The sequence below is a fragment of the Anarrhichthys ocellatus genome, unplaced genomic scaffold, assembly GCF_004355925.1.
Source record: "Anarrhichthys ocellatus isolate YVR2014 unplaced genomic scaffold, GSC_Weel_1.0 scaffold10, whole genome shotgun sequence".
In the NCBI taxonomy this organism is placed as follows: Eukaryota; Metazoa; Chordata; class Actinopteri; order Perciformes; family Anarhichadidae; genus Anarrhichthys; species Anarrhichthys ocellatus.
Genome location: NW_022280040.1, coordinates 6,216,593 through 6,228,113, shown reverse-complemented (window position 1 = coordinate 6,228,113; position 11,521 = coordinate 6,216,593). Strand labels below are relative to the sequence as shown.

The 11,521-nt window shown below is 42.8% G+C and overlaps 1 protein-coding gene across 1 annotated transcript in view; it reads left to right on the top strand.

The window, feature by feature from the left end:
* Nucleotides 1-11,521, top strand: part of ptprn2 (protein tyrosine phosphatase receptor type N2) — a 125,969-nt gene that overhangs the window by 17,958 nt on the left and 96,490 nt on the right. The window contains exons 3-7 of the mRNA XM_031850214.1: nucleotides 1,728-1,841; nucleotides 7,993-8,228; nucleotides 10,189-10,642; nucleotides 10,753-11,049; nucleotides 11,301-11,341. Coding sequence (XP_031706074.1) covers nucleotides 1,728-1,841; nucleotides 7,993-8,228; nucleotides 10,189-10,642; nucleotides 10,753-11,049; nucleotides 11,301-11,341 — 1,142 coding nt within the window. The remainder of the gene's footprint in view (nucleotides 1-1,727; nucleotides 1,842-7,992; nucleotides 8,229-10,188; nucleotides 10,643-10,752; nucleotides 11,050-11,300; nucleotides 11,342-11,521) is intronic.

Here is an 11,521-nt window from a genome sequence, read left to right as displayed (position 1 = left end):
GTGTGTGTGTGTGTGTGTGTGTGTGTGTGTGTGTGTGTGTGTGTGTGCGTGTGCGTGTGTGTGCGTGTGCGCGTGTGTGTGCGCGTGTGCGTGTGCCTGGTGGCTATCGGGAATGCACCTGACAACGGAGAAGGAAGTAACATGTTTAACACCAGCCATGGAAACCAATTAGGAATGCAGAGCATCAAGCGTCTTACAGTTTCCGGTGACTTGTTATGTCACCTTCCCTCATTTCTTACATAATATGTGTTATTGTTTGACTGGGAAAAATAAATCCAACCAGACGTGTTTGAGAAAACTCTATATGACAAAATGACAAAACCTCATGTATTTATATTAACCATGTCACCCGCGATGAAACCATTAGAGAAGAGGGTCTGTTGGCAAAGAGTAAGGAGACGGTTGACGTCTTGTGATTCAGATGTCTGTGACGATCTGTGCATCTGTAGGTGAGATGTTTCAGATCCTAAAATAACTCCCGAATGTTAAACTGTGTTGTCTATGCTAATTCAACACCTCCCACGGGCTTCTTCCAGTACAGAGCTGTCATTTAACGGGTCACAGGCGAAGGGGGTGTTGGGTGGGAGGGGGGGGAGTCAGGAAAACAACCGCTTCTCATTTAGAATAAGAATTCAATTTAGAGCCTGACATCACGTTATTATCTTTGTAATCATCAGTCGCTGACTTTTACACTGAACACGGCACTGTAATTACATTAATTTTAGTCGAGGGGGAAAACTGATGCTCGCTGATTTTTATAGATGAAATAAAAAACAGGAGTTATTAAAGAATATTTTGCTTTTTAGCTTTTGATGCAAAGGTGAAGCTCCACGTTCCGCTCTTTGAGTCAAAATGCTAAATCGCACAGATGATTAAAAGATGTTATTGATCATACATGTGCATGAGGAGACAACATATTTGCATGTAAAGGATCAGTGTTTGTGTATTCTACGGTCCCCGACGTGCCACCGGGCATCAATGATGTTTGATGTTTGCTGTCATTGTCCGACATCTTGGGCCTAATTAACGGGATGCTGTGATGCATGACAAAGTGTTGATTCACATCATTAGATCTAATCACAGTGGCATCCTCACACATGCTCGTACACGTTACGTGATTGCACACCCACACACACACACAGATGAGATGGCTCAGATCGGAGCTGCGGGATTCATCTCCAGAGATCATCTGAGAGTTGGACTTTCATTTTGTGAGTTTAGCCAAAAACAAGATGCATGTATTTATCTCTCTGACTGAGAGAAGACGACAGCAGTCATTTATATTCCAGGCGTTACGTCTGCACGCTGCTTTCTGACCCCCTGATCCTCAGCATCCTTCTGAGGTCTAGACCAGCCATTGAATTATGGGGCTGATAGGGACTCTGTTGCGTGGATTGCCTAGCAACCTGTATTGAGTGAGGCGGGAGGCCTGCTGATAGGGAGATCACCAGGGTCCCTGATAAAGTCTTTCCTGCCACAAACGGCTGCTTATCGCGATGCTGTCAGAGGAAAAATGTAAGCTATTAACCCCCCCCCTCAAAACAGGACGTTATGGGTACGGACACAATGCAGGTGCCACACACCAGTGCAGCATTTGATCTGGGCAGATGGGCTTCAAATCTCTTACATCTTTCTCATGTGTGCGTCTCACTTTCAGCTATCAACACATACCCCTCATGAAACAGTTTTCACAGTTTTCACAGTTTCCCCATTTTCTTTTCCTGTAGACGGAGTGTTTGGAAGGTGCCAGGAGTTGGCCGCTGCAGACCTGTACACGTACGATATTTCTTCCTCTGCTGTGCAACGCCTCAGGATCCTCCTCCAGAAACTGGCTCACAGAGGTAAATACGGCCTGTTTGCCTGTCTGTCTTTGTCCGAGTGTGTGTGTGTGTGTGTGTGTGTGTGTGTGTGTGTGTGTGTGTGTGTGTGTGTCCCCCTCCCCCCTCCTTGTTCAGCAGCCGTTATCAGTCATGTACAGGGCTTACAGCAAATGCTCGTCCACTGCCATTGTGTGACGCAAGCCAAATAAGCCAAACTGTCTCCTTGGCTAGCGTAGTGCGACACAATTGAGCTAGAACAGGTCATTTGACTCATATCGGGCCATTGTTTCGCCATCATCTCCTCTAACTCCTGCAGCCAATCTCATTGGCTTGTATGCTGGTGGGACATTTAGAGCAAATTTTGTGGATGAGTAACTGTGAGGTGTGCAGTGTGCATCACCTTAGGCAGTCTCTCCTACTCAATCAATGGCAGCAGCTAATGTGTTTGCTGTAACAGGTTACATCTTCAGGGGCGCACCGTGCATCTACAATAGGATGTCTTCATAACAGAAGTAACTAAATAGCTCATTATGAATGCAGCAGGAATTTAAGGGATCAAGTTTCCCCAACCTTGGAGCCATGCTGGAGTCATGCATCTCCTCAGTTGTCTCCCGTTGACATTGCAGATTTTGTATTCATGTCTTGTCTTGTTGTAGCCACACAACAGCTAGAAATGACTGGAGCCTCCAGGCAGTCTGCTGTTTTGGAGCCATTGCTATAACTGCAAAAATAAATGACTTTGGAGACAACTCTTGGAAAGGTATTTTCTGCCCATAAAATTAGTAAAACTAGCTTGTTAGACTCATGTTAACAAGGGCCCGTAATTTCTTGATAATTTCCTTGGAAGTTTCCTTGAAAGAAACAAGTAATTTGGTACTAATCATATGTGAAATATAGAGACACATAGAGCTAAGTGTTAATAAATAAATGATGGATGACCAGTTACTCAGGATTAAATGTAGCAGTTCTTCCAAGAAAATTCCTAGATACTAAAAGACAAGAGAAAACTTGTCAGGAAAGTAATAATTCATTTGTAGGAAATTACAGACCAACTTATTAGAAAATTGTGTTTAAAAAAAAATAATAATAATATTTTCTCCACACATTTGGCAGCCTGTAAGTACAGTTATAAACCACCAGGGGGCAGTAGGAACCTTTGACACAGACCGTGACCACACGCATCAGCCCTCTAAATATAATTGGCTTTGCAGGCCATTCTGAGCTTGATATCTTTTAACAGGCGTGAACCAATGTTGAGAATCATTAAGAGCAAGCAGTTGGTTGGAGAAAATCAAAAAAAAAAAAAAAAGAGAGGGAAGAAAATTAAGTGATGAATATTAGGCAAGGCGAGACCATACATTTATTCTAATTACTGCTTAGAAATAAACAAATGAGAGTGAGGAGGATCAGAAGAGATCCGGTTTGTCATTTTCCCCTGCTCCGTTTTTAAATAGGTGTTCAAATGCTTTGGATACTTTTCTTCACGACTCTGACCTTGTGTTTGTAGATGCCCATTTACAGACGCCGCAGACATGACATCATCACTTTGAATCATTTCCCCCTTTTCTGCCTTGTAGAGTCACACAGAGACAGAGCATTATCTTTGGATGAATCCACAATGCACTGTTAATACTCAGTGGTACGCTATTCTTATCAGCTCAACAGCTATTGAAGTGTCATCTTTGAGACGTGGGGTGCACATTTTCTTTTCTAGCTCAGACAGGGTTACTGAGACCGTTGTACTGTAACCTAAATTGAAGAGATGAAGGGGAGAAAAAAAATATTGAGGACCATCAATGGAATCGATTTACAATCCTCTTTATCTTTCATCAGAGACGCAGGTAGAAATCGCACAATCTCTGCTCACTGCACAACACCAATGTCATTCAGATCAATAGAAATTGACCCTTGTACAAAAGGGCGTGGGTTGTCTGGCTGTGTCCCTGCAGGACACGATGTCTGGTATTCCATTTTCATCAATACCTTTTGAATGCAAGGCCCTGTCACCCGACTGCAAATTACTTTTATACTACACAGCACCTAAAGCCAAGCAGCGTTAGTATTCACCGTGTGCAGCTCGTCTATACACATTTCATAGCTGCTGTCATATTGCTGTGGAGTCATTGTGGCTCTGCTAAATGTGTGTGCGTGCAGACTGGGATTGTGTGACGATACACACGAGAGCTAATTCAAGTAATGTACTAATTTGATGTACAATATAAAAGGATGGAGCATTTAATTTCAAACACCGCCCGTGAACACCAAATGTCCAATCATAGCATGGTAACCATATCTAGACAGGGCAGGTCTGTCTAGCTGTGGATTTTGCCACATATTGAGGGTTGTAGTAAACAAGAGCAATAATCTGTAGTCATCCCGAACTCCTGACTGCAAATTAGTTTTTTCCTAGGATGGCGAAGGCATGACCCGCCCTACTTGGTGCCGTCGTTGGTTGGGTTGATGAGGCTTAGGCAAGAGGAGTGCGATTGGTTCGGCTAAGAATGTCACGGTAAACCAATCAGAGTGTGGCGGGTCATGTCTTCGCCATCCCTAGGAAAAAACGTATTTGCTATCCGACTAACTAGCCTACTAGCTACATACAGTAGTAAGCCAGCTTTAGCGTTATTTACAAAAACAAGGGGCATGGCATTAGTTATGTACAATATCTTTTGGGTTTACAGGTTCTGATACCTGCTCATGACTACAACATCCACCTTGATGACACTCCTACATTACAGGGTTTTTTTCTAATTACTAGTCAAAATAACCCATAACATTTAATATAAGACACAATCACCCAACAATTAAATGTATTTATTACAAGCAAAAACACATTGTTTTTTGTTTTTTTTAGGTGCCCTGTTTTCCAGTATATTTGTATTTAATCTGGAAACGTTCACATTCCAGCAACCCCTCCCAAACTTATGTTAGCTATTGTTAATTTTCCAAATTCATCGGTTATTCCTCATCCTTCAGTCTGTATCTCTTGTAAAAGTGTTATAAAAATGAATAAGAACAATAAGGATTAAGCTACTGAGTTTTAGCGTTAGCATTGGCTTATAGGGCTTAGCCAGCGGTCAGTTGGACTGGAGGACAAAAAAAGGTTGATTCTACGTTTTCTTTACAATAGTTCATGTCATATTTTTCAGTTCCTGGTCAGTATTTATCCTGTCGAGCTCCATACTCTCAACATCAGAAAGAATCACGTCAGAATGTAACCCTGCCGTTCATGATGCGCCACGGTAAACTACACTAACATGCAGTCGATTGAACTCCTGACCCTGTGCGGAGCGGTGGATACTCTCATAGCACTGACAAGTGAAGTAAGATGATGTACTGTGACATTTACATTATAGCTCCATTGACAGGAGGCATCAGTCAGGGACAATCAGCGACCATAAATTGACATGATGTCACTCCAGCCACTGAAGTACGACATTCTTCCTGCACAAAAATGTCTTTTTTGACAGACAATCGACAAAAACCTATTGTTGGTCGTCCTCATATTCTGCTCTGTCTGTTCCTTGACAACCTTGCTAGATGGTACTGGAGAGATAAAAAAAAAAAATGCCAGACATATCACACACTAACATGCCATGTTGAAAACTTGAGTTGTTGTGAGGAAAACAAGAGTGCTTTTATTGAACCGTTCAGTGCGAGGTCTGTGAAGGTGGACGGATCATTTCAAAGAAACCTGCTGCAGATTTTTACTCCGGGCAAAATGATTTCTTTCACAGGAAAATAATCGTTTATGTCCTTGTAGATGTTCACCAACTGTTTTTGCAGAAATGGCAATATGAAATCACTTCAGTAGAGGTGATGACGCGGTCACGCTTTGTTCAAATCCACAGAATTTTATTTTAAAGATACAAAATATATCAGCCTGGGTTTGGGGGAAATGTGTGTAAAATAAAGCATAAGGTATTTAGAGTATTTGCATTTTAAGAAATAGTGCAGCCAAAAAAAAAAGTTATATATAAGAAAACATCAATATTCTACATTGTATTTTTTAAGTAAATGTAATGATACTGTACACAATGTATTCATATTTTCTGCCCTGTAGGTTTGTAAATTTGGATTGACACATTTCTTTTTGACTAATTAGGTAGAACTCGCTGCGAAATTATTCACGCTCTTCTCTATTAATTCCTTTAGAATCAGTTTGGTGGACAGAAGTAAAAAAAAGGGGAAAATCTGCATTTCAAAAACAGCAGATGAAACTACAAGACGTGTAGACAGGATCCCATCTAATGGGCTCTGAATATTTAGGAAGCCCCTCTATATCTCTCTCTCTCTCTCTCTCTTTCTGTCACACAGAAAAGAGACAGGAGGCCAACAGAAATATCTCGCTTGTTTAAAAGCTGTTGCGCTAATGGCAAGGCGTTAATTAACTGAGGCATTTGCCTGAGACGGAATACTATCCGTGACAGGCAAAAAACCTGGCAGTACTTGCTCTTCCTCTGGACTAACAGAGGAAGACAGAGAATTTGCATGACATTTAGCTAGTCAATGCCTGGGTAATCAGCTGAACTGTTGATTGAGAGAAGTCCAAACGTAAAGGCCCCACCGCTTTTTCTCCTGACTTTTTCTTTTACAAAATGGTTCACTTTGATTCTGTAATTTGCGCCGGCATACCTCAAGTGTGCCCATCAGAGACACACAACAACATGGTATGTATGGAAATCAGTGCATCCCCCAGGAGACAGGGGGGGGGGGATAGAGGTGTCACAGTCAATGAGGCCAGCTTCATCCTGTTGTGGCGCCGTCGCACATTCACCATGAACCCATTTAACCAGCTGCAGTTAACCGCAGGTACCATATGGATCCTTTAGGGCTGCAGCCAGAGCTGATTTGCCCATCCCCACTGATGATAGCATAAATGATCATCACCGTGCTAATATACAACAAGTATACACCACATCGGTTAAGCCATGGGTAGTTAACTGTCATTGTTGTACGGATGGATGGCTCAGCTGCGTTCCAGAACAGCGGCAACATACGCTGCTTTGTGCTCCATTCAGCGCTGCCAGGAATGACTGGAGGCATCTGTAGCTGCTCTGCATTGCTCAGATCCTCATCTGGTGCTTATGAATATCTATGAGAATACCCAGAGTCACCAGGCTAATGAAGACATTCAGCTATGTTGGTGCTTTCATTTTTTTTTGTATTCTTTCAAACCCAGGCTGAATATTTATTGCCATTGAACAAGTCCACATCATTAAGAGCAGCATTGTTTCTTTCGATGAGTGTGATAAAAAGTTAGGCAGCTGGGAATGTAAGCAGTCCACGCAACATAATGACTTCTTTCTCATAAAAAGAAACGCTTCTGTGTTGAAATGAAGTGTCATCAGTGGACATCTTGGCTCCTCAAACAAAAGTGTGATATCTGTGGTATTTCTATGCTCTTTGCCGATGGAATGCTGTGCCTCTTGGCTCATTGGGAATGAAGCCATGTTTTGGGTATCTTTTTTGCTTGGGTAGCTCCATCTGGTCCTGGCACCAGTGCGCTTTACCCCTGCCCAGGAGTTCTGCATCCCAACTATGTGTTGGCAATTAGCAGAGATGTTGGCGAGGCATCAGGCCGCAGTGTGACATTCTCCCTGGGCTTGTTGACTGGCTGTGGTGTGTGTGTGTGTGTGTGTGTGTGTGTGTGTGTGCGTGAGTGCACATGTCTGTGTATATACATGTGTCCGTACATGTGTGCATGAGTTTGAATGTGTAGTCGCGGCTTACTTTAAGTGTGTCGTCATTGTAGACCTCTTTTGCTCTACCATTCGGATTCATCCTTGCTGTCTTGTAAAGATCATAAAACTATAAACAATTACTTCAAAGTAGAGAACTTAAACACTCTACAATCACCATTTAAATGAATACTGAGTCAAAGAAACAATATTTCAAACAGTCTTTTTTTTTTCCATTTTTTGCAACACAATATTAAATGTTAAATCTTACAGACATTTAGACTGTTTATAGTCAATTTCCCTCCAAGTATTTTTAAAATATTGTCTACATTGTAGTCATAGGGTAAAGGTAATATTTTCAGTTTATTGCATTTTGTTGGAGTCTTTTGTTGTTTCCATGCGATGGCTTTCTTCCAACAGCGAAAACTCTGCGTCATATGCTGCTTATTTGGATTTGGAATTTCAGGGGGAATATCTATCTTTGTTTCCAGGTTTGACATGGCAGGACGACATCACCCAGCAGGTCATCTCCAGAGAGCTCTCCAAGCTGAGGACCGTTCCTCTCCGCCACCAGGCCTCAGCTCCGAGCCCCCTGACCGCCTACAGCAGCTCCAGAGACGGGAAACTGAGCAGAAACCTTCAACAGTACCTGGCGGGCCTGGGCTTCCTGCCGCAGTCTGATGTTGACGGAAAACCAGGAATTCAACGACTGGGAGCCAACGTTCAGGTAAGAGTCTCGCACGCTGTGGGCTTGTAGTAGTTGCTGACTTTGGAGTGGATTGGACAGGTGTGACAAGTGCACAAAATGATGCAGGTTAACAACAGAAGAGGGGAAGTGCTATGTTAAATTGAGTTCAGAAAACCCTTTAAAAGATTTACTGTGTTTTAATGCGGTAATGTAATGGCTAGAAATATAGCATTTAGGTCCAGGGTCAAGGCAAGAAATGTTTATCGATGGAGTCAACAAACAAAGTTTCCCTCAACTAAATTATGGAAGGGCCTCTTCCTATTCCTTTAGAAAAGAGTCATTATGTCTTTTGCCGAGGTCGCCCTCTTGTCCCCGCACCACTTTTGTTTCTCGCTTTCTGTCTTCTCCTCCCTCTCCCACTGAGCAGAGACCTTTTTACACAAAGATCTTCCGTCACCTCTTTACATTATTCACTCCTCATATTTAGGGTAGAACCCCGGCTTTGTGTGAAATGTGCTCTGCATCCTTCACAACCGAGCCGCTTCCTGCTGCTGTGTCAGCGCAGTCATAATGCAAAGTTGAAGAGTTCAGGACCTTCCTTATTGATGAGGCGAGGTCCTTTGTTGGGTAGTGTGATGGAAAAATGCAAACATGGTTAGCATGAATGGCAGAGCACCCCCGTCTCGCTGTGCTAATGCCATTATGGCCTCTCAGTACGCCGGGCTTGGAAAGAATGACATTTTCTCTATATACATTTGAAGGACAGAAAATGGCACCGAGGGAGATAGCTAGTATTAGTGCTGCAGCGACATGGATGATAATGCTGCTCAGTGGATCGGATATATTGTGTGCTCAATTGAAGCGTGGGCCCTTATGATTCAGACAAAAGGAATGATTTCTCTTTTTCACAAAGAGCAGAACAAAATCACACATTTTAGTGCCAGTGTTATTACCAAAAATTGTGAAACGGCCTCTAGATACCTGTGTAGCAGTGCATTGTGATGTAAACACATTATTCATCATGTGTCAAATATAAACTCATATGGCTAAATGTGAAATCAGATACCTCATAGTTTCTTCCTTCTAGATAAGGGATGGCTGCTTCTTCTCTGACAGAAGGGATATGCTTTTTAAGTTTGTGCATGAAATTACTCTTTGAGTGACACTATCTCATCTATGATTTCCATAATGCAATTTCCAAGGGCAGTTGTCTTTGATCTAGAATCCCTATTCATATCCTGTCCTGTCTAGTTGAGCCCAGGTTGCTTCTCTTTTTATACTAAAGTCTGTCACAACAATGCTGACCCAGCGCAACCCATGCAATGTTCTCACGGGGGGAAAAAAACGACTGCAGAGCTGAAGCTGTTGAAGATTCATCACATAAATGTTGTCACTTTAGCTTTACATAAATGAACAAGACATGACATAGAGTTGTCGGACATGCTAGCAGCTTTAGGCCTATGTGGCTGTAGGCTACTTGGGCAAATGCTAACTTTAGCATGCTAACACATTCACAATGACAATGCTAGCATGCTGATTTTTAGCATAATATTTACCATGTTCACCATCTTAACTTAGCCTGTTAGCATGCTAATTAGCACCAAACACAAAGTACTGCTGAGGATGATGGGAATGTCGTTATTTGCAGTAGTTTGGTGTCATAAACAACAACTTAATGTTGGCCTAAGGAGGTATATAGACATTGTGACACATGCGGGAAAAAAACGTTATTACAACTCGTGAATGTGTTGTCCTAACCACAAATGTAAAGCTATGGTGGCACTGGAGCAAAAGTTAGGGGGTCCCTGAAGTCATTAGGATTCATCTTCTGAATGTAAGAACAACATTTAATGGATTTCCATCCAATAGTTGTGGAGATATTTTAGTCTGGACCAAAGTGGCAGATCAGTCATCCCCAGAGCCACACAACACGCATGGCAAAATGATGTTTGACGTATTAACAATGCTCTGAACTTTAAAGTGGCATTTTGTGTTGTAGAATGAAGACGTCAAGTCTGAAGGTCACTTAGAGCCCAGCCGGTTGAAACCCCAGCAGGGCTGGAAGGAGACCACTATCTACAGCCATCAGAAAGGAGCTGGCCAACCTCCAGTCACAAAAGTCTTCACCCAGAGCGGAGAGGGCAGACACCCCAAGCTCAGTACAACCTACTCCAACCGGAACCCAGGAGGCAACAAACTGCTCAGCAGCCATCTGGAGCAGCTTCTTGCCGAGGTACCGAGCACTCAACAGGGCGCCCCGGGTGTCAAGTCTGCATGGCCCAAAGGAAAGCTCCACTACCTCAGCTACATCCGTCCAGCTCTGAATGACCACGCAGAACCGCAGTCTCACGTGGCTTTTGGCTCCAAAACCCAAAGGCCTAATCTAGACAGACTTCTGCTCAAGGCTGGCTCAAACCGACTGACCGCCAAAGAGCCTCATAGTGTCATGGACGGTATTTTACACTCTGGCTTTTATATTTGCATCACAATATTCCTATTTTTTGGTTTGTTTGCCTTGTGTTTTAAATTTACACTTCTTCATTCTTCCCTTTTTTCTGTCCAGAGCGATTCATCCAGAATATGGCGAACCAGTTGGGAAGACACAGAATCGGCATGGAGGCGTTGATGGGCAAAGACCTGAACCAGCTGGCTGGGGTCATCACAGGGGCTCTGCAGGAGGTGGATGAGGAGCGGCCTGTGGTTGGGACCCAGCCAGGACCAGGATCTGCTGACTCCAGGGGGGGCATGGAGCGTAACAGGGAGCCACTGGCAGCCGTGCAGCAGAATCAAGACCAGGTCCTGAAATCAGACAAAGGTCAAGATCTAAACCAGGAAGACACACTGAGAATGAAACAGCAAGGTGAGTGTTTCTTCTGTTGAGAAAGCGAGTAAAAGCTGGCAACACTTGGAGTACTAGTGTGTTTATTTTCTGCCATATATAATAAGTTTCTAAATACATTAATAATGCTTCCTTTGTATAATCCTCATAGAAAGTGCTGCCAAATGTATTTTTGAGTCTTTCATTTTGAGTCATAATGGTTTTTTCTTTGCTAAATACAAAAGAGAACTTTTTCCACACAATCTGCTCTCATAAATTGTGTTTGTTTCCAGGCCAACAAATAGACGGTGCAGACAAAGAGCCTGTTGACAAGGTGAATTTAAAATGAATCTCCTCAACCAACAAATTGATTTCTCAGGGAGCGAGACATGTCCAGACTTACACTTTATTCACTTATGAATGCTACTTCAAATAGGGATGATTTGAAAGTTGTGCAGACTAGCATTTACCGTTGAATTATTAGAACTTGAAAGCAACTGCAGGATCTTCTAAA